A 24498-nucleotide genomic window follows, 5' to 3' on the forward strand; every position below is an offset into this window, starting at 1 on the left:
ATATCGTATTAACCCCTTAACCGCGGGGCGTCACTTTCGTGACGCCTGGGAGCAAGGGATCATACTGCGGGGTGTCGCTTTTGTGATTCTGTGTTATTTTGAATTCACCTGGGCTTCCAAGTGGTGGCTTGTACCATCTATCAGTACTGCCAATGTCCAACACTAGTCAGCACTCCTAATCTCATCTGTACTCCCATCCATTGTTGACAATTTAGCCATTTCTCCCCGTTCTTGACTCCCCTCCCTACCCCCCTTCCATTACCCTATCCTCTCGCCTGCCCGGCCGTGCTACGCTAAGTAAATCTTCCCTGGAATTTTTCACTTATTTCATCCATTGAAATAAGCCCTATGCCCAATTCTTATACCAAATAATATATACAAGAAAGAAATAAGGTTAGGTGAGAGTGCCATACACCTGGAATTGGCTAATTATCACCTGACAGCACCTCACGTGCACTCGTTCGCTAATTTTCACTGTTTATTTCCCCTTGAAATATGCCGTATAATCTATTTTCGTAATAAATATACATATAAAGAGGGAAGGGAGAAGCCTAAGTGATATTTACATTCACCTGGAACTACCTAATTTATAATGTATTGTCTAGATTTCCTGCCAATCATTTCACTGCTATATATTAGTTGCTGTCAAGAGGCTAACGTTGGCAGTAATGCATTTCCCTAGGTAGGCCACCACCCCGGCCCACCCTTATCAGTTCACTCTCATCTTCCAATGTGGAGGTAAGTCTGTTTGCTCTTGCTAACTTCAGGGACTTTTCACCCCCATGCAAAGGGCCCTGTGACCTTTACCCCCCTACTAAACCTCATGTGGAAAGAGGTAAAGGGCTGACAATTGATAAAAGAGTGACTACGATCTTTCTATTGAGTAAAACAGTGCAAGTGGAATTGTAAATAATGTGTAAATGATGTGTAAACAGCAAGTGAAAGTAATGAATGTAAATATTCGTGAACAGTGTAAAATAGTTTTATAAGTTACTTCAAGTGACAGTGCATAACACACTGTAAATAAAATAGAAATGTAAATAACGTAAATAAAATAGAGAACGTAAATAGAAATGTAAATGAGTAGTATTATAAGAATACGAGTATATACCCTAGGAATAATGAAAGTGAAAGTTTCACTCTAGCATGTCTGAATACTATGAGTTATGAGAGTGAAGGTGAAAGTGACATTCACTCTCAATGCTAGTATACAGGACGAGAAAGTGAATGCTACGTATTTTACTGAAAGAAATTGAATCCCTACAGTGACAATAAACTAATACTACTGAAGGAAACTTATGGATAAAGACTGTAGATATATATAAGTGTTATACAGTAATAGAAATATAAAGTGTGAGGGGTTTTATGAATAATAAATGACAGAATACCAACAGCGAACTAGCGCAAGTGGGAAGGTCATACGCGCTCGTAATTTTCATTGCTTTCACAGTGGTTTTTATTTGGAGTATGGATCCCAAACTACTTGATAATCATAGAGTAGTGTTTATAGTGTTAATATCTGGCTGTGGTAATCATATTACGGTTTGTCGGGAAGTGTAAAGTGGAGACTTCGTTACCCAACTTCAGAGGTCTCCAAAAGTCCTACGGTAATCGACGAAGGCTCAACAAACATCCCAGGAGAAAGCTGAAGGTATGTGCCATATGCATATATAATTTTAATAATCTAGGACTAATAACTGATTTTTGGCAAATATTTTTTGTGAGTCTGTTGGAGTCTGAATAACCCGCTGGAGACGCAAAACATTGGGAAACATGCCCGAGGTGTAAGGATTAATGATGTGAAATTACTTAACTTGACTGACCATGGAACTCGAGGAATTCCCAAAAATTTGTCGAAAAGTGTTGAGTTGCCAGAATGAAAATTTCACGCATTTCTAGGCCATCTTACAGACTTTGTAAGGCCTCGTTTTTAAATTCATCTATGAAAATATATATATATTTTTTTTATTAGGGCAATCTTATCGTCCAACGGTTATTATAACTCACATAATAAAATTATTTGAAATACCGGTACAGTATATCGTTATTAATGAATGCACTCGGACAACCAATCAGCTGCCACCTTGCAAAAACTTAAGGCTCTCCTCATCTCAGATGAGATCGAATAGGCTATAGCTTTGGCATCATGAGTGTCAGGTAATGTCTTCGTACTGATATCCACATTTGATTCTGGAATTGTTGCTGCTGTCAGCAGTACTGCTATGTATCACCATCATCATCTTCATCATTACCATCTCAACCCTATCTCTCACTAATAAATATGATGGGAGGACTACAAAAGCAGTAAGAGGGAAGTACTAATATAAAACTACCACCAGAGGGCCTTCATTCTTTCACTGACCTTTCAGGTCTTCATATTTCTTAAAGCACCATTTAAATTAATGTTCTTTTTCTTTTTAACAATATTTTCATTAAGGCAGATGTGATATTTTGATTACTCTACCACCTGTCACCAGATATCTGCCCAGGGTTCAGTGCATTGTAAAATTCAGTCACTGGTCAGTGCAGTATTCACTTGTTTGTTAGATCGTACATTATTTTCTTTAAGATTTATACTCATGACTGTTTTATATATATATATATATATATATATATATATATATATATATATATATATATATATATATATATATATATATATATAGAAGAGAGAGAGAGAGAGAGAGAGAGAGAGAGAGAGAGAGAGATTCTGAATCAGGGTGACTCACGGATGCATTTAGGCTGGTCAAAATTAAGATATGGGTCATTTAAGGTCACCGGTAGAGTGTTCACCTTTTTTGACCTGGGCAACGCTGAACACCCCTGCAGCCTAACTTTTGGCAGGGACATTCTCATGACCTCCAGTTCGGAAATAGGTTATGAGACTGACCTCCAAGGTCATTTGAGGTCACCGGTAATACATACTCGAACGACTGGACCCAGCAGTCCAATTTTTGGCATGGAGACTCACATGACCTCCAGTTCGGACAAAGGCTATGTGAGGCTGACCTCCGGGGTCATTTGAGGTCACTGGTCAGAGGTCATTTGATGTTACCAATAATAGTAAACAAGTGCGCACAAATACTGTGCGTTAGTCTGCGAAAGCTGAAATAGAAAGTTTCTGGACCTCCTATAATCCCTTTTCAGCAGTATAAGAGGTACCTGGTCCTTCTGGAGTAGAAAGAAAAATTGAACTAGAACAAAAAGGATTAGATAGTTCGTCTTTTTGGCCCAACAACGGAGGGTACCCCTGCTACTCTCTCTCTCTCTCTCTCTAAGTGTATATATATATATATATATATATATATATATATATATATATATATATATATATATACCCTGTATATCCATCCATCATCCAATCCTATGTTGCCCCATGAGGAGTATAAGAGCCCGGGGCTAGGTAAGTTGGCCTTGACATTTAAGATCAGTGACCAACCTCCCTCATCCCTGGGTGGCATTACGTGCCCAATAAACCCCAACCACCCCATGGATATAAACCTACGCAGGCTCAATCCGATTGGAGGGCCTCAGTTACCCAATAAACCAAGAGGAGCCATAATTTGGTTATATGGTTACCATCCAGCGTAGTAAATGATTTCCTGGTGTACAGGAAACCATTTGGCTTGTCACTCAGTGTAGAGTCACCCATAGGCAGAAGAAAGCGGAAAGAATGAAGGAAAGAAAGACAGAAGAAGAAGAGAGGAAAGGGCAGGCACCCAAAACAGCACTACACTGAGTTAGTAGATGGTGAGCGTCCCCCCCCCCACCAACTTGTGTATCTATCTATCTATCTATAGATAGATAGACAGATAGACAGGGGATGAGGGAGGCTGGTCACTCTCATCTTAAATGTCAGAACCATCTCTCTCTCTCTCTCTCTCTCTCTCTCTCTCTCTCTCTCTCTCCAGTATATTAGTGTGGTCCATATTATCGAAGTGTGGAATTTCATTGCTTGCTCTCCCTGAATTTGTTCCACTGGTTTAAAAAAAAAAAAAAAGTCAGATATGAAAAAGCTTTTAGACTGATTAATATCTACAGGCGGCACCCACTTTCCAAAGTTCATAATCCTATACATTGTAGTACATCTCTGGCACTACTCTCCATACAACTATTGCTTTTTTCCTCATTTTGCAGATGGATACGATCGAGTCCTTATATTTATGGGGAAGGCGGTGGCTCAGTCGGTAGAGAGGTGGCCTGCAGTCCTGACGGACCCAGGTTCGAATCCCGGCTGGGGCAGGGAACAGTTAAAGGATTTGAATTTCATTAAATCGGGCTTTACTGATCTACCAGAAGACCCGCCGACATGTCGTAAAAATACCCCCGCTAATACCAATACACCAGTCCTGTATGAGACAGCCCTAGCATGTATTCAATATGGACGGTGGGTGTTAGCGCCGAAGTGGTGACATGTAGAGGTGTATGGTATGTAGGAGGACTGCTGGGCCTTGATAGCAGGCTGTGAAGCCTATGCCCAGAGTCGGACACATAAAAAAAAAAAAAAAAAAAAGATGACATCAAAGGCTCAAAGCTGCCTTTATATCCGCTAGCTTTTGGGTACTTCATGTACCTCCACGGAAAGAAGCTGACAGTCTGCGAGGCTCTCCGTCAGTCTGTTTGGGCCACGGTACCTCTGTGGGACAAAGCAAAATTTCCCACTCAGCAGGAAACCCATGCCATGAAGAAGCTGGAGGCTTTCTTTAACGAATGGACAAACTTAAAGAAGCATGCCTCCAGAACCAGTGTAAGCCATAAAACCAAGGAGGCTGAGTTCGTAGACCAATGGGAAGATCTCATCGACATTTTTTTTTAAGAAAGAAAGAAGGAACCAAAGGCCAGGGGCCCACAAACCGTCCCTTCCAAGAAAAAAACACATATAATACAAAAGAGCCAAATTCAAGATCCGTTCATTTCGAGATGCCTGGACACACTGCGTTTGAAAGACTGGAGCTCATAGGAAGTAGGAAATACAGACACAGGGAGACAGTTCCAGTGTTGACCTGTTGCATAAATGAAGGACTGGGAGTAACGGTTAACTCTCGCATTTGAGTTGGTCAGAAAGGGGATGAGAGTTTGTTGCTAGATGGGTGCTATGCACCCGTCGTAGAGGTGGAGGGATGCAAGCAGACAGTTCAGAGGAGCAGTGACCATTGAAATAGCGATAGAAAAGAGATAAAGATGCAACAGTGCGGCGGAGAGACAGAGGTTGAAGGGAGCCAGTAAGAGAAGGAGAGTTGATGAGACGAAAGGCCTTTGTTTCCACCCTATTGAGAAGATCTGTATGTGGGGAGCCTCCCCACACATGAGAGTTGTACTCTACACAGGGGCAAATAAAACCCGTGTATAAAGTCAACAACTGTGCAGGAGTAAAGAAGGTATGGAGTCGGCTTAGCACACCTAATCTCTTGGAAGCAGATTTTACAAGAGATGCAATATGATCTTTGCAACATATGTCCCGAGTGAATGAAACTCCAAGCATATTCAAGGATGATGCAGGATTGAGCTGGATATTATTAAACATTAGTGGATACTTCTGTGAAAGATTGTGTTGATAGGTGTAAAAACTGAGTTTTTGATGCATTAAAAGCAAGATTATTTTTACCTCAGTTGGAGATACGAGCCAAGTCAGACATTAGGTTTGCCATAGCCTCATCCATTGTCTGTTGAAGCAACAGCTGAGATGGACGTTGCAGGAACCGAATGGAAAGGTGAAGGGTGGAATCATCAGTGTACGAGTGGATAGGGCTAGATGTACAGTTTAGGTCATTGATGAATAGAAGGAAGAGAGTCAGTGACAGGACAGAGCCCCGAGGAACACCACTGTTGACAGATCTAGGAGAAGAAGGATGGCCGCCCACAACAGCAGCTACAGAACGACCAGAAAGGAAGCCATAGACGAAGGTACAGACAGAAGGACAAAAACTACATGAAGGCAGCCCAGAAATCAAAGATTCATGCAAGATTCGATCGAAAGCACTTGAGACATCAAACACAATGGCAAAGCTTTCGCCAAAGTCCCGAAAGGAGGATGACCAGCAGTCCAAAAGGCAGGCGAGAAGATCGCCAGTGGAGCGCCCCTGACAGAACCCACACCAATGACCAGAATGAAGGTTGTAACAGGAAAGATGCTTTAAAATTTTTCTGCCAAGAACTAACTTGAAAACTCTTGAGACACAGGATGCTACAGCAATTGGACGACAGCTAGAGGGCTGGGAATGGTCACCCTTCTTTGGGACTGGCTGAATGAGAGCAAACCTCCAGCAATAAGGAAAGGTACAAGTTGACAGAGAAAGGCGAAAGAGTTTACCTACACAGGGTGTAAGCACAGAAGCACAATTCTTGAGGACAACAGGAGGGACTCCATCAGGCCCATATGCCTTGTTAGTATTAAGGCCAGTGATAGCAGAAAATACATCATCTGAAGAAATTTTAATGTCAGCCATGAGGAAGTCAGAGAGGGGAAGTGAAGGAGGAACAGCACCAGAATCGTCTAAGATGAAATTGGAGGAGAAAGTCTAAGTGAAGAGACCTGCTTTATCAGTAGATGAAATAGCTACAGAGCTATCAGAATAGATAAGAGGAGGGAAGGATGTTGAGGTAAAGTTGTTAGTAATGTTTTTGGCAAGGTGCCAGAAGGAGTGGGAAGAATTAGAGTTGGAGAGCTAAGTACATTTAGTACGGATGAAATTTTTTAGCAGAGCGATGAGCAGACTTAGCACAATTCTGGGCAGAAACATAAGCAAGATGTGATTCAGGGGTGGGTTGGTTCTGGTACATTTTATAGGCCCTCTCCTTGTTGTGGACAGCATTAGAAGAAGCATGATTAAACTAAGGCTTTCTTGCATTAGTCAAAGGACATGAGAAGGGAATGGATGCTTCCATGCCCGAGAGAATAACCTCCGTAATGCGCAATGCACATTCAGGAGGCTCCCGGCCATGGAAGCAATAATCATTCCAGGAAAAATCAAAGAAGTACTGCCTGAGGGCCTCCCAATCCGCAGCTCCAAAGTGCCACAATTGCCGTTTCTTTGGAAGGTCCACAGGCCTACCGGAGCAATAGGACAGGTTAAGGTAATAAGGTTGTGATCGGAGGAGCCCCATGGAGAGAAAAAATTAACAGTGTATGCAGAAGGATTAGTTGTAAGAAAGAGGTCAAGTATGTTGGAGCTCTCTCCAAGGAGGTCAGGGATATGGGTAGGATGCTGTACAAGCTGCTCTAGGTCATTAAGGAGAGAAAAGATGTAGGCTTGTTCACCAGGTGGATCAGTGAAAGGAGAGGAGAGTTAAAGGTGGTGGTGAACATTGAAATCTCCTAGAATGGAGATTTCAGAGAAAGGAGAAATGGATAGCATGTGTTCCATCATAGAAGTAAGACAGTCGAAAAATTTTTCAAAGTCAGTAGAATTAGGAGATAAGTAAACAGCACAGATATATTTAGTCTGAGAATGACAAGAAAGCTGAAGCCAGAGAGTAGAGAATTCAGAAGATTCAAGTTCAGGAACACGAGAGCAAGATAAATCGTTGTGTACATATACACAACATCCACCTTTGGCTTTGAAATGAGTATAGAGAAAGTAAGAGGTAACTGAAGGGTTTGCTGTCAGTTGCCCCAGACAGCTGAGTCTCAGACAGGAAGAGAAGGTGAGGTTTAGAGTAGAAGAGGTCATGTTCAACAGAAAGAAAGTTAGAGGAAAGGCTGAGAATGTTGCAGAAATGAAGAAGTGAGTCAGACAGTGGTTCCAGGCATCTCTATGAGTCGTCACCAGGAGAGGGGCGAATGGTGGGGGAATTCATGGTTCGCCCTCCCCTAGGGACTCTGAGGCCAGATTTAATTGTGCCATATCTCTTTTTCTTAAATTTGAAAAGGAAGTGTAGTGTGTACTGTGCATGTAGTTTGGTGCTGACAGTTAGAGAAACTTGTACTAGAGGGCATGCTGGTCTACTCTCTGTGTTATTGAGACACTGAAAAAGTTCAGCAAAGGGGGATAGTAAGGAACTAATCCAAAGGGCTGATGAAATGGGAGCTCTAACTCTCCCTGTCATCAGCTTTCCATCCACCTTGGGAGTACTGCCCTGCTCGATTGGTGCTACAGTCTACTCCTACCACATGGGGACGCCAAAAAGCTGGTCTGCTATCGTGAGGACTGGGAGCTCCTTCAACTGCGGAGACTGAAGGGTTGTCATGGCTCAATGGGTAGTGTGGGAACCATCCATCTTCGTCACACAAAGAACAAAGCCATGCAGGCGGAAGATGAAGCAGTGAGGAAGAGAAGAGCTGGGGCTGTGATGAAGGCCATGAATAGTACATTTGTCCAGGCTTCTTCATCCTCCAGCAACACTGAGAAAGCCAGGACGAGGAGGAGGAGCCACCCAAAGGAGCCAGTGGAGGAGTACCGTCCCTACCCAAGAGAAATGGGGGCATGAAGAACATCATGATTCCTCAGCTGCCCACTGTTTTGGATCTGAAACAAATGTCCTCTAGTAAGGCAAAATTTGTCCTAGCCAAGGCAGCTGCAAGCTTTGGTTTTGAAGTCTCTGAGTACAACATCAATCGGAGTTCTATTCATCATCTTCGAAGAGAGAATCGAGCTTGCTGTGCTCAAGAAATGAAGGAACATCTCCAGGGAGAATGTCCTTTGACAGTCCACTGGAACGGCAAGATGACAGAGGACCTCATCTCTCTCAAGTACTTCGATCGACTCCCAGTGATTGCGTCGGGACCTTGTGCTGAGCAGCTGCTTGGAGTTTCCAAGATTCCATCCTCAACTGGAGAAGTACAAGCTCAAGCTATCATGGAGTGCCTCAATGAGTGGGGGCTTACAGAGAGGGTGAAGGCAACATGTTTCGACACAACAGTATCGAACATGGGTCAGTGTTGAGGAGCCTGCGCTCTCACTGAGGGAAAACTGAGACATGACCTCTTGTACTTGGCGTGCAGACACCATGTTATAGGCTTGCTGTTCACAGATGCCTTCGAAACAATGCTGGGATCTGCCTAAAATGGTCCAGAGGTGTTGCTCATCAAACGTTTTTAAGACCACCCGGCCCGCATCGATCAAAACCATTACCAACCAGGTGAGACAGATGAGACCACCAAAAAAGCAATTTCTCAGTCCATGACTGTACTGATTCCGTTCATGAGATCTCAGACATTTAAGATACGGGATGACTATCAAGAACTTTTGGGTCTGTCCATCACCTTCCTCGGAGGTGTTCCCGACAGAGGCACAAAGTTCGGTGAGCCAGGTGCCATGCATCGAGCTTGCTGGATGGCCAAAGCACTGTATTCTATCAAGATGTGGCTTTTCCAAAGGCAGTTCAATATGACAAAGACTGTGGAACAAGGGATTTGAGATCTTTCTCTCTTTTCTGTCCTCGTCTACATGAAGGCTTGAACATCATCATCTCTTCCCATCAAAGCCACGCTGAATGACTGGACTCCGATGAGGATGCTGGCGCAATACCTGAACAAGATCACCGTGGCAAGAAAGAAGCTATCTACCCACCTATGGTACCTGTCTGAAAAAGCAACTGGCTTTGCTCTCCTTGATGAGTGGATTTCATCGGATGTGAGGAGCTGCATGGTAAAGGCGCTAGATGACAAGGCCGCTGATAGACCACCCAAGCATCCTTGGCTTCCTGAGTCGACGTTCCTCATTGACGACAGGCTACATCAACTTGTGATGAAGAAAAAAAAAAAAGAATTCTTCATTTAGTTGGGTCTGCCAGTGGGGTTTGTGACCCAGCCACACAGCTGTTGGGCATCCAATAATGAGCTTTTGATGGCCAAGGCCATCATTGCAGCTGTCTCTGTCGTGAATGATCGGGCAGAACAGGTGGAAGCTCTCGTTCACGAGCTCAATAAAAAGCTGACAGTGGGGGAAGAGAAGCTCCAGTTCCTGCTCCAAGTTGCTGCAGGCCGCCATCAAAATCACCCCGTCCCAATGAAGTCTGCCATGCTCAAGAAGTGATCATAGGTCGATGAATATAATGATGCCGCCCCTACAGACCCTACATCTTGTACGCTTATGCTACCTGATGTATATCTACTGTGATTAGTGCTTACTTTGTCGAGTAAAATACAAATAAAGTTGTTTTTGCTCTTCTGAAGTTTGCTTTGGACCCATAAGGTGAAGGGCTGTTTTATCAAGGTCATTCTCTTTACCAGTCGATGGCAACCCCTAAATGAAGGCTGATCAAGCCCAAACTTTCAGTTTTGTTTTTGTGTTAAGTGGAACTACTACAGGGGGGAGCAAGCAGGGGAATTCCATCATTCCATGTTTAACCACATTTTCAACCTCTTTCGATGTATGAAATATGAACCAGTAGTTTGCTCTACAGTAACACTGCACCCCAGTTGCAAGATCCCTACCTCACTGTCTCATTGTCTACACACGAATACTTTCCTCCCTCCTCCTCTACCTTCTTTACATTTGTTACACCTTCACCTTTCTCTTCCTCGTTCCCTCATTTTTTTACATATGTGACATCTCCCCTTCTTCCCCACCCCGCTCATTTCCTCTCTCCCTCCTTCCCTGCCACACCATGGTTACTAACCTGTTGTTCGGGGTGATAGTGTGTCCATTGCGTAACCATGAGAGTGTTGGTGGGGGGTTTCCTCTGGGTGGGACACAGGACATCTCGGCATGCTGACCAGAGGTGACAGACACGTTGACTGGCACAACCACGAACTGACTGTGTAGCGCTGGTGAGTGGGAGAGTAGGAAGGAATATAAAATAATAGGGTTTAGCAGAGTACAAATTGGTCAAGTGAGTTACCTCAGTTAGTAGTAAACAGATACATCAGCCGTGCGACCTTGGAATGTGATGGTGAAATATACTACGGGACATCACTGCTCCGATATATTATCTGGCACAACACTGAACTGACCATGTAGTGATAGTGAGTAGGAGACTGGGGATAAAGAGTGAATATTATGGAGGTGGAATAATAGAACAGACAAGTGCTATGTGGCCCTACCTAGACGCTGCACACTTGCTCCTCTGGAGGGCACATGAGCTTCGTCATCGAATCTCAATGGCTTGCAGCTACACGGGTTCGATTTCAATCATCATGCAACTGTAACAATATGGCTGAATATGTGGAGAATCTGTTTGCACTGCTGAATGCACAACAAAGCACCGGTGCCAGTGATGTCGAATTATATTCTTAATCCTGCAAAGCAGGATGGTATCATTTACTTCAATGTGGCATATGCCGTAATGCTAAACTGAGGCCCTGTGTGTGTGTGTGTGTGTGTGTGTGTGTGTGTGTGTGTGTGTGTGTGTGTGTGTGTGTGTGTGTGTGTGTGTGTGTGTGTGTGTGTGTGTGTGTGTGTGTGTGTGTGTGTGTGTGTGTGTGTGTGTGTGTGTGTGTGTGTGTGTGTGTGTGTGTGTGTGTGTGTGTCCTCTTCAACTCCTAGGCGATTTGATGGATCTGAATGAAACTTCCCAGGTGAGTTCGGCGGATTCCTAGAAAGGTCATCCTCTACATACAGTTTTCCAACCATGAGTTTTAAGAGTGGGCAGCCCCCTAGCCAAATATAAAGTTCTCAGAAATGATGAAAGGAATTCAGATATGGCTATGATATCTAGATATATACTGTACAATGAACTCCTATCCGTAATTCGATATCTGGGGAGCGTGACCCCTCAATGATTCTTTGGGGGTCAGCTCCCCCTCCCCAAAATTAATATTAGAAATTGGGGAAAGTGAGGATTAATTTCAAAGAAACATCTCACATCAGCTCGTCTGGTTACTTGATAAATTCCTCCATTACACAAAATTTTTCATCTTTATTTTTAGGGGGGTCAGCCCCACTCCAAAACTTATAAAGGACACAAAATAGTGAAAGGAGGGCATATATGGTTTTGATATCTTAGCACAAGTTGTTCAATAAACTCTCATCCTCAATGCGATATTTGGAGAGCGTGACCCTTCATTTATTTTTTTTTTTGAGGGTCAGTCCCCACCAAAAATAAAAACGGTCAGAAAAGTGGGAAATACTTGATTGAAATTTCCCAGGTGAGTTTATCAGAATACTGGGAAGGTCTTCGACTATATACAATTTTCCAACCCTGACTTTTATAGAGGTCAGCCTCCCTCACTTAATAAAAAAAAATTCTAAGAAATAGTGAAAGAAGGGCAGATATGGCCTTCATATCTTAGTACATGTTGTACAGTGATATGATATCTGGCGAGCGTGACCCTTGGTGGTTCTTGGAGGGGTCATCCCCCACCCAAAAGTAAAAACGATCAGAAATGAGGGAATGTGAGCAGATGGATTTCAACGAAATCGTCATACATATTCGTATCGCTCGATTGGGTATACAGTTTGCATGTTTTCTCTGAATGCACAAGAAAAAACTGTACGTCTAGTTTATACTTCAAGTGTCGTAACTGTATATGGAATATCAGAGTTCAGCAATTATGTTCCCCCCCCCCCGTCCAACAGTAGTTGTTTCAATTGCACAAGACTGGCTTAAAAATTATGCATCTGCATACCATAGATTTTAGCATGCAGACGTGTATACGATGCCAGTGATTCTCTCTCTCTCTCTCTCTCTCTCTCTCTCTCTCTCTACATATATACTATATATATATGAAAATATGATGAACATGCTTCTGGCTGCCCGAAACCAAGAATAGCTGCTTCGACGCTGGACATCTCCCGCTCGACATGTTTTGCGTACTGTACAGTAAAGCCATTGGAGAAAATATTAGGGGCTAAAACACCCTTTGGAAAATTTTAAATACGTGAAATTGACATGGGCCCAACTATGACGCAAATGCAACCTTTCTACCCAGTTTCATCGCAGTCTTTCTTCCAGTTTCGGCTGTGCTACACACACAGACAAACAGCTAGGATTATAGTACGTTACATAATAGTTCGAATACCATTACAAATAATTACACAGTAGTTCGAATACCATTACCATCAATTACACAGACACATTTTCAAGGCACGACCACGATCTGTTTGAGTAGTACTGGTGAGTGGGAGAGGGTGGTGGTGATTGATACGGTAGGTAGAGTGTATATTCAAATTCCAGTTTCATCACTCATATACAGACACGCTATCTGGCGCTAGGGAGAAGGAAATGGTGAGGGGGGGATGATTCTGAAGGTTTAATAGTTCAAAATTAATACTAAACCGTCCATTATGGCACACACACGTTACCCGACACAATTGCCAACTGACTGTGTACAGCCGGTGAGGCAAGGGATGGGGATGATAGAGTAGACAAGTTAGCTGGCAGGATAATGAACTGATTGTATGGCCCTGTGTGGCTGTGTAGGAAAGGGAAGAATGTGAACATTAATGAGCTTATAAAACAGAGTAGATGTAGATCAAACACCAGCCCCATCAATATGCAGACACGTTACTTTGTAGTTGTACGATTACTAAATGGACGGGTAACTCTGGTGAGTAGGAAAGGGTAAAGGGAAAGGAATGATAGAGCTAGCAAGGTATGATAAGACGACATGGTTCAAATACTGCCTATATAAATTAATTAATGTAAACATGATAGGCTTTCTTGGTGTGCAGAGGAACATACTACCAGACAGTGTAACACTGACAGAAGTGAATGGTGCTGTGAAGCGGCTAATGAGCGAAAGACACTACTGATGAAGTGTATGCAGAGATGACTGAGATATGGTTGATGAGGTGTATGCAGAGAAGACTGTAGTGGAGAGAGTGATGTGAGACATTTGCTCGAGATATGGATGAGTGGAAGTGTACCAGCTGAGTGGAAAAAGGCTGGCAATGAGCTAAGTGAGTGCAAAAATTATCGTGGCATAAAGCTCTTGAGTGTTGTAGGGAAGATATATGGCAACATAATCATAGACAAAGTAAGAGATACATCAGAATGTCTGGTTAGTTACGAGCAGGGTGACATTAGGAGCTGTAGAGGATGTGTGGATCAAATTTAAGCACTGAAGCGGAAAATGGAGAACTCGTGTGAGAAGGACTTTATGGTATTCATGGCATTCATGGATTTGGAAAAAGTCTACGGCAAGGTAAACAGAGAGGAATTGTGGAAGCTTTTGCGTAATAGTGCAGGTCAGCGATACTCAACTGGCTGACGGCTGTCCGAATCCGGATCGCAATGAGTTTAGATGTGGACCCCAGTGACTTCCCTCCCTGAGTGTAGAGTATGTTATTCATATGAAAGAATCATGTTATATCAGATTTTTGGACATAATTAGCACTCTATTAAAAAAAAATACATATTTTTTATTGTTGATAAAAAATACTTTCAAACACGAGTATTATATGGCCCACCATTTTCTTTGTAAAATACATATGAGAAAATGTATAATCCTGTCCACTTCCTTTTTACCTGGCAGACAAGAGCGACGACTGATCATCCGTGAAACCATAATTTTTTTCCCTTCTGCTGAAGTTGCTCACATCGCTCAAAATAAAGTGAATTTCAGAGCATGTGGTGAATCTGATATCGTTAGGATTTAATACTGGTAACAAGAAGAGTATTTCCGACCTTGATAATACTGGGTAGCAAGCAGTACTGCAAGTACTCATTAGTTTATTACATTATCTTGCTGAAGCGATGGGCTGAAAGTGAGGTACTGAAAAATGCAACACTGGTTATGGGTGAATAACGTAATGACGATGTAGTGGTAGTCTTAAAGTGAATGTCATTACGTATTGAGGACTAAAATCATTTGGGTTCTACTCAGGGATGCTGAGGGCTACTTATGGCACAAGCACTTGGTTCTGGCACCCACGGTCTCTTAATTGCTTTTACTGAAGTTGCTCATTATATCATATTTTTTCCATAACTCTGAAATCCATTAGTTTCACAGCAGCCAGCTCGCACAGCTGAACTGATGTCAAACCTAACTCGAACCAGATTGAAAATTTATTACAACAATTACAATGATATTAGCATACTGGTGGTGTTTCAGAGCTCGGTGATAGTGATGGTTGTATCAGAGAGAGTGGTACCAATGATGATAACTTGTGAGGGAGTGACTACATGGAGTACCGGCAGTCTGGCAGTAACTGGAACTTATGAAAAAATATTTTGAAAATGAAGAAACGACTTGTTGAATGAAGTGCACACGAATGTGCAAAGTCGTTCGTTCGAAGTCGAACGAACAGAAAAATGCTCATTCATTCTTGTTGCATAATTTTCAAAGCCAGTGTGCCTGATATTTAATCGCAGTATAAGATATCTACTCGAGTGTTTGCAGCTTTCCATGACAATATAACATGAATGGATTATTCACCGGGAATAGCTTGAATTTTTGACTCTGAGCTTTCCACTAGCAACTGGATTTTTTCAAGTATGATATCCATGGAGGCCCTGTCTCTGTAACTCTTCAACTTGTGGATACATGTGGTACCTTCAGATCTTTACTCAGATATTTACAAAACTTCGCTGCATATCTTAACGTTGGTTCATCTTATTGGTGTGAGTCTGCTTTCTCTATCGCCAATAGGTGATTAGAACAAACATCGTTCCACCGTCACCAGTGAACTTCTTTGTTGTTGTCAAGTATTAGCAAACTCACCTATCCCCCTGCCCCATATTTCGTGAATTAGAGACAAAAGCTGCCTCTTCTTGCGCTGGTATTGTCAATAAGTATGGTACTGGTTAAGCAGAGGCAACACTACGTTGTTGCAACGCTCCATCTGACCCAGCACATACCCCCCACCTCCCTGGACACCAAACCAAGCGCATAATGGCCCTCCCCCCCAACAATCTTTTCTTTTAAAGGTAGGCATAAGGGGAATGCCCTGAGGAAGCATAACCTGGGCCCTTCAGATTCCTTGTGCAGGACGCAATGAAAGCTCTGGATTTTATCCTTTCATTATTTTGTAAAAAAAAAAAAGAAAGAAAGAAAAAAACAATACACACCATTTTACCTATCAAAAGGCACCAGTTCTCTATAAGACACATAACTGTGGGAAATTTCATGACTCCATAGTGAATACTTCCTTAGCTCTAGTCCGGAAAAGAAATCTCTATGCCCGGCCAGCCAACCTGCCGCCCAACTCTGCGGACGGACACCTATTGATCCGAGTGGTAACTAGAAAGCACTCAGAGAGCGCATACCTCCGCCAATGCCATTGCTGGATCCGGATCCGGATTCGAATTCTCCCCAAAATTTAATAAATTCTTTCACGGCCCATGGCTCTTCCTTCCACAATATTTCATTGAAATTCATTGAGAACTTCTGGAGATATCGCATGGACAAACAAACAAACAAACAAAACAGACTAACACTGATGAATACATGACCTCCATCAACTTCGGTGGCGAAGGTAGCAACAGCCTCCTCTGACTTTGTCAGATGAAAGGTAAAAAACATGTTACCTTTGACTATTAGTCTATGTTATTATGAACTAAAATGCTGCAACATTACTTTTGACCCTTATATACGTCCCACACAGAAAAAATAATTCATTTCTGGATAGAGAAAGGAGGGTGGCAGCCTGTTGAATGGACTTTCATAGTTTTTTCAGGTACCTTATTCTGTGTTTCACCATATCACACTGTGAATCGCCCTTTCTTTCGACTTGCGTCGCTTTACACTTATTTATTTTGCCTTCAAAGGCGATCACAAACATCTAAAAACTCTGCACCTGACAACCAAGCTCTTGTCCGCTATTTGCAGGGAGCACTGCATCACATGCATACACCATATATATAAATATATATATATATGTGTATATATATATATATATATATATATATATATATATATATATATATATATAAATATATCTATATATGTATGTATGTATGTATGTATGTATCTATCTCTCTATATATGGTAGCACTGTGATGAAGTGTAGAGGAGATGGTAAAAACACGAGTAATGGAGAGAGCAATGGCGTTGGTAATGACTGGTGAAGGATGGATTATCAAAATTTGATGCTTGCATGTGATGCAGTGCTCCCTGAAAATAGCGGACAAGAGCTTGGATGACAGATGCAGAGTTATTAGATGTCCGTGAGCGTCTTTGAAGGTAAAACAGATAAGTGTAAAGCGACGAAAGTTGAAAGAGACGGCGATTCCCAGTGTGATGTTACGGTGAATGGAGTGAGAGTTTAAATGCTGAGAGAGTTTAAGTACTTGGGTGCAATGACAGAAAAGAGAGGTATATATGCAAATGAAGTGAGAGTAGACAGGTATAGGGAATGAAAGTGCCTGGTGCTAAGAAAGCCTTGACTAGAAGCATAATTCTGAGTGCGGCGGGTGCGAGTGGCTTGCATGAAGATGTTTTATTGTCTCCTCTGACATACAGGTGTGAGACTATGATGTGACATGAGAATGAGAAGTCAAGAGCATGAGCAGCGGAGATGGGACTGTTGAGGAATGTATGTGGAATGCGGAGAGAGGATAGGATAAGAAATAATGTGATTCGTAAAAGATATGGCGTAATGAAGTCTGTGGGCACCAGAGTCGAGGAGTGTGTGCTTGTATAATATGGGCATATGGGGAGAATGTGTGTAAAGTGAGAGATGAAATGGGTATATCTGGGCGAATCTGAAACGTGAGAAGAGACATGGCAGGCCATGAAGAAGTTTGATGGATATAGGAAATGAGTGTGAGAGAACGACACGTATCATTGATAATGAAGCTCAAGGACTGGCAAGCGATAGAAATGTCTGGATGAATTTTGTGAGGAGGAGTGTATGACCTGGGCTTGGCACCGCTATTTAACTTGATGTTCATCAGACTGACTGTCAGGTAGCTCAGGGCGAAGCTACGTATAGAATGCCTTTTAACCTATCAAGTGGCACTGTGGTTAAGGATGGCAATTTAGTGATGGTGGCACTATGGTGATGATAGTGGTACTGTGGTTATGCTGACATTATGGTGATGGTGGCATTATGGTGATGGTAGCACTATGGTGATGGTGGCACTTTAATGATGGTGGCATTATGGTGATGCAAATGGTACTATGGTTATGGTGACACAGTAGTGTTGGTGACATTATGGTGATGTTATGGTGATGGTGGCACTATGGTGATGGTGGTACTGGTGATGGTGGCACTATGGTGACAGTACTACTATGGTAATGGCGGTACTAGGTGATGGTGGCGCTATGATATTGGTGACATTATGGTGATAGTAGCATTACAGTGATGGTGGAAATATAGTGATGCCAGCACTATGGTAACAATGGTACTCACTGGCTATGGTACTGGTAGTACTATGGTGATGGTAGCACTGTGTTGATGGTGGTACAATGGTGATGAAGGTACTATGGTGATGAAGGTACTATGGTGATGGAGGCACTAAGGTGATGGTGGCACTATGGTGATGGTGGCACTATGGTGATGGTGGCACTATGGTGATGGTGATGGCACTATGGTGATGGTGGCACTATGGTGATGGTGGCACTATAGTGATGGTGACACTATGGTGATGGTGGCACTATGGTGATGATGATGGCACTATGGTGATGGTGGCACTATGGTGATGGTGATGGCACTATGGTGATGGTGGCACTATGGTGATGGTGGCACTATGGTGATGGTGATGGCACTATGGTGATGGTGGCACTATGGTGATGGTGGAACTATGGTGATGGTGGCACTATGGTGATGGTGATGGCACTATGGTGATGGTGGCACTATGGTGATGGTGGAACTATGGTGATGGTGGCACTATGGTGATGGTGATGGCACTATGGTGATGGTGGTACTATGGTGATGGTGGCACTATGGTGATGGTGGTACTATGGTGATGGTGGTACTATGGTGATGGTGGCACTTTGGTGATGGTGGTACTATGGTGATGGTGATGGCACTATGGTGATGGTGGTACTATGGTGATGGTGGCACTATGGTGATGGTGGCACTATGGTGATGGTGGCACTATGGTGAAGGTGGCACTATGGTGATGGTGGCACTATGGTGATGGTGGCACTATCATGATGGTGGCACTATGGTGATGGTGGCACTATGGTGATGGTGATGGCACTATGATGATGGTGATGGCACTATGGTGATGGTGGAACTATGGTGATGGTGATGGCACTATGGTGATGGTGGTACTATGGTGATGGTGGTACAATGGTGATGGTGGCTCTATGGTGATGGTGGCACTATGGTGATGGTGATGGCACTATGGTGATGGTGATGGCACTATGGTGATGGTGGTACTATGGTGATGGCACTAAGGTGATGGTGGCACTATGGTGATGGTGGCACTATGGTGATGGTGGCACTATGGTGATGGTGGCACTATGGTGATGGCACTATGGTGATGGTGGCACTATGGTGATGGTGGCACTATGGTGATGGTGATGGCACTATGGTGATGGTGGTACTATGGTGATGGTGGCACTATGGTGATGGTGGCACTATGGTGATGGTGATGGCACTATGGTGATGGTGATGGCACTATGGTGATGGTGGCACTATAGTGATGGTGACACTATGGTGATAGTGGCACTATGGTGATGGTGGCACTATGGTGATGGTGGCACTATGGTGATGGTGATGGCACTATGGTGATGGTGGCACTATGGTGATGGTGATGGCACTATGGTGATGGTGGCACTATGGTGATGGTGATGGCACTATGGTGATGGTGACACTATAGTGATGGTGGAACTATGGTGATGGTGGCACTATGGTGATGGTGATGGCACTATGGTGACGGTGGCACTATGGTGATGGTGGAACTATGGTGATGGTGACACTATAGTGATGGTGACACTATGGTGATGGTTCAATTGTACTGATGGCAGCAATAAGGTAATTGTGGCACTCAATGGCTATGGTGGTGGTAGCACTCTTTGGCTATGATTATGGTGATACTGGTATTGGTGGCAATGGTGATGATGGCCCTACGATGATAGTGTCACTGTGATGATGGTGGTACTATAGTGATGGCGGCACCATGGTGATGGTGGTATTGTGATGGTAGCACTGTGATGATGGTGGTCCTATGGTGATCGTGGTTCTATGGTGCTCGTGCTACTGTAGTAATAGTAGCAATATGGTGATGGTGGGACTATGGTGGTGGTACTTTGGTGAAGGTGGCACTATGGTGATGGCTGTACCGTGGCGATGGTGATAGTATGATGGTGACTCTATGGTGATGGTAGCACTATGGTGATAGTGGTACTATGGTGATGGTGGTACTGTGGTGATGGTGGTACTATTTTGATAATGGTACTGTGGTGATGGTGGTACTATGGTGATGGTGGTACTATGGTGATGGTGGTACTATGGTGCTGGTGGTACTATTTTGATAATGGTACTGTGGTGACGGTGGTACTATGATGGTGGTACTATGGTGATGGTGGTACTATGGTGATGATGGTACTATGGTGATGGTGGTACTATGGTGATAGTGGTACTATGGTGATGGTGGTACTATGGTGATGGTGGTACTATTTTGATAATGGTACTGTGGTGACGGTGGTACTATGGTGATGGTGGTACTATGGTGATGGTGGTACTATGGTGATGGTGGTACTATGGTGATGGTGGTATTATGGTGATGATGGTACTGTGATGATGGTGGTACTATGGTGATGGTGGTACTATGGTGATGGTGGTACTATGGTGTTGGTGGTACTATGGTGATGGTGGTACTATGGTGATGGTGGTACTATGGTGATGATGGTACTGTGATGATGGTTGTACTATGGTGATGGTGGTACTATGGTGCTATGGTGATGGTGGTACTATGGTACTATGGTGATGGTGATACTATGGTGATGGTGGTACTATGGTACTATGGTGATGGTGATACTATGGTACTATGATGATGGTGGTACTATGGTGATGGTGGTACTATGGTGATGAAGGTACTATGGTGATGGTGGTACTATGGTGATGAAGGTACTATGGTGATGAAGGTTCTATGGTGATGGTGGTACTATGATGATGGTGGTACTATGATGATGGTGGTACTATGGTGATGGTGGTACTATGGTGATGGTGGTACTATGGTGATGAAGGTACTATGGTGATGGTGGTACTATGGTGATGGTGGTACTATGGTGATGGTGGTACTATGGTGATGCAGGTACTATGGTGATGGTGGTACTATGATGATGGTGGTACTATGGTGATGAAGGTACTATGGTGATGGTGGTACTATGGTGATGGTGGTACTATGGTGATGGTGGTACTATGGTGATGAAGGTACTATGGTGATGGTGGTACTATGGTGATGGTGGTACTATGGTGATGGTGGTACTATGGTGATGGTGGTACTATGGTGATGGTGGTAATATGGTGATGGTGATGGTGGTACTATGGTGATGGTGGTACTATGGTGATGGTGGTACTACGGTACTATGGTGATGGTGGTACTATGGTGATGGTGATACTATGGTGATGGTGGTACTGTGATGATGGTGGTACTATGGTGATGGTGGTACTATGGTACTGTGGTGATGGTGGTACTGTGGTGATGGTGGTACTGTGGTGATGGTGGTACTGTGGTGATGGTGGTACTATGGTGATGGTGGTACTATGGTGATGGTGGTACTGTGGTGATGGTGGTACTATGGTGATGGTGGTACTGTGGTGATGGTGGTACTATGGTGATGGTGGTACTGTGGTGATGGTGGTACTGTGGTGATGGTGGTACTGTGGTGATGGTGGTACTGTGGTGATGGTGGTACTGTGGTGATGATGGTACCGTAGTGATGGTTACACTATGGTGATGGTGGTACTAAGGTGGTTGTATTACTGTGGTGATGGTGGTACTGTGGTGATGGTGGTAATGTGGTGGTTGTATTGCTGTGGTGATGGTGGTACTGAGGTGGTTGTATTACTGTGGTGATGGTGGTACTGTAATGATGGTGGTACTGTGTTAATGGTTGTCCTGTGGTGATGGTTGTACTGTAGTGATTGTGGCACTGTGGTAACGGTTGTACTGTGGTGATAGTGGCACTGTGGTGATAATGGCACTGTGGTGATAGTGGCACTGTGGTAATGGTTGTACTGTGATGATGGTTGTATTGTGATGATGGTTGTATAGTGGTGATAGTGGCACTATGGTAATGGTTGTACTGTGATGATGGTTGCACTGTGGTGATAGTGGCACTGTGGTAATGGTTGTACTGTGATGATGGTTGTATTGTGATGATGGTTGTACTGTGGTGATAGTGGCACTATGGTAATGGTTGTACTGTGATGATGGTGATACGGTGGTGATGGTGGCACTGTGGTAATGGTTGTACTGTGGTGATGGTGGCACTGTGGTGATGGTGGCACTGTGGTGATGGTGGCACTGTGGTGATGGTGGCACTGTGGTGATGGTGGCACTGTGGTAATGGTTGTACTGTGGTGATGGTGGCACTGTGGTGATGGTGGCACTGTGGTAATGGTTGTACTGTGGTGATGGTGGCACTGTGGTGATGGTGGCACTGTGGTAATGGTTGTACTGTGGTGATGGTGGCATTGTGGTGATGGTGGCACTGTGGTGATGGTGGCACTGCGGTAATGGTTGTTCAGTGGTGAGGGTGGCACTGTGGTGATGGTGGCACTGTGGTGATGGTGGCACTGTGGTAATGGTTGTACTGTGGTGATGGTGGCACTGTGGTGATGGTGGCACTGTGGTAATGGTTGTACTGTGGTGATGGTGGCACTGTGGTGATGGTGGCACTGTGGTAATGGTTGTACAGTGGTGATGGTGGCACTGTGGTGATGGTTGCACTGCGGTAATGGTTGTACTGTGGTAATGGCTGTACTGCGGTAATGGTTGTACTGTAGTGATGGTGGCACTGTGGTGATGGTGGCACTGCGGTAATGGTTGTACTGTGGTGATGGTGGCACTGAGGTGATGGTGGCACTGTGGTGATGGTGGCACTGCGGTAATGGTTGTACTGTGGTGATGGTGGCACTGTGGTGATGGTGGCACTGCGGTAATGGTTGTACTGTGGTAATGGTTGTACGATGGTGATGGTGGCACTGTGGTGATAGTGGTATTCGCTGACTGTGGGAATGGTGATTGTCATTGATTATAATAATGATGGAACTCACTGGCAATGGCGATGGTGGCACATTGGAAATATTGTCACTCACTGGCTATGGTGATGGTAGCACTGGTGGACCTGGCACTACCATGGGTGTTGGAGGCCAGGCAGGTGTAGGTGCCAGCATCGCTCTCCTTCTTGTTCATCCTGGTGGCCAGGATGAACAACGACCCGTCTGGCAACAGCATCCTGTGAGAGTGTGGGTCGTCCTGGGAAGTAGAGACAGGCGTCCCGTCCCTGTTAATATAAAGACAGCATGGTCAGTGGATAAGTGGACGGTTCCCGTGGGATGTGTACAGTCGGTCAGCTCCTGCCAGCAGATAATGAGGGTGGTGTATGTGTAGTTTTTGGTTTGGTCTCTTTAACATATTGTGCATGATGTTCAAAGCATGAGTTAGGTTTTCTGATGACAGTGGCAGCACTGTGTGGTCCGTGATGATAAGGAAAGTAGTCTTGTGGGGTAACTGACAGATAGCCTGGCAGGAGTGGCAGTATAGTTAGTCATTGACTGTGTAATTAGTTGTCAAGTCGGGTGTTCCGAGAGGCTGGCGCAGTAGCGGTGTGATTAGTGATCTAAATCATGTGAAGTGACAAGGAATGAGGAGTTGGGATTAACGGTCGTGTGTGCTTTAGAAACTGTTTCTTAAGGCAGTTTCTAAAGCACATAAATGACAAAACATGTCCGTCCTATCTATATCGCAGATAATAAATTATGCAATACGAAATGTGGGATGGAGGCTGATCAAATCCAATAAATACAAACGGGTCATAAATATCCATCAAAAATTAAGGGCATGTCTCCCCCATGGTAAGACTAAACATACGTTACTAAGTGGCGGGGACATTTAACTCCTTCGTGGCCGACAAAGAAAACACCAAAAAGTATTGTGAAGCTTGCCAAGTCAGAAGGAAGAAGGACTATCAGGTAAGAACATGATAATGAAGAAGTGAATTTTAGAGGAAGGGTCAGGTGTCACGATTTAACATACTCAGGCATTATATACAGGCGACTCTGATATGATGGCATTTATTGTTGTGTATTTTATTCCCGCTCCCGTCAGACAAATTTCATCAGCATAAAGAAGCTTAGTACCTAAGGGATCTGAATAGCTTCCGTTATCTTCTGTTAAATACCGGCGCCTCCTCGTTTTATATTTCTCTCATCCCTAGACATATACATTGACAACATTACATAAATTTTCAATTTAATATCAGTTAACACGTACTGGGTTTACACGTATTATTAAAGTGACCCGGAGGTCCTTTGGTTAGCACATACAGCCTCCAATTAAAAGAACGCAAGTTTATTTCTTTGCTAGACCAGACTCTAGAACTAAGCTTGTTTACTCTTTGTCCCTGTTCAGCCAGCAGTATAAGTGCGGAGCTGGATGTAAATCTGACCGTTCCTTGTCGTATTGGCCAGCTCCATGCTGCCCATACCGTTAGTCGCGTTTTCTTTCTTTCTTTCTTTGGGCCAGCTCCACGCTGTCCTTATTGTTAGTCGCATT

General features: G+C 43.8%; 1 protein-coding gene across 1 annotated transcript in view; it reads right to left on the minus strand.

Moving 5' to 3' along the window:
* The window catches only part of LOC145393983 (roundabout homolog 2-like), a 184543-nt gene that overhangs the window by 49726 nt on the left and 110319 nt on the right, over nt 1-24498 (minus strand). Inside the window, exons 3-4 of the mRNA XM_080267957.1 lie at nt 23040-23227; nt 10561-10708 (exon numbers count right to left, since the gene is read on the minus strand). Of these exons, the coding sequence (XP_080124083.1) occupies nt 10561-10708; nt 23040-23227 (336 nt within the window). The remainder of the gene's footprint in view (nt 1-10560; nt 10709-23039; nt 23228-24498) is intronic.

This window comes from Coenobita brevimanus, chromosome 26 (assembly GCF_032717465.1).
Source record: "Coenobita brevimanus isolate Jiangsu-jjx chromosome 26, ASM3271746v2, whole genome shotgun sequence".
Lineage (NCBI taxonomy): Eukaryota > Metazoa > Arthropoda > Malacostraca > Decapoda > Coenobitidae > Coenobita > Coenobita brevimanus.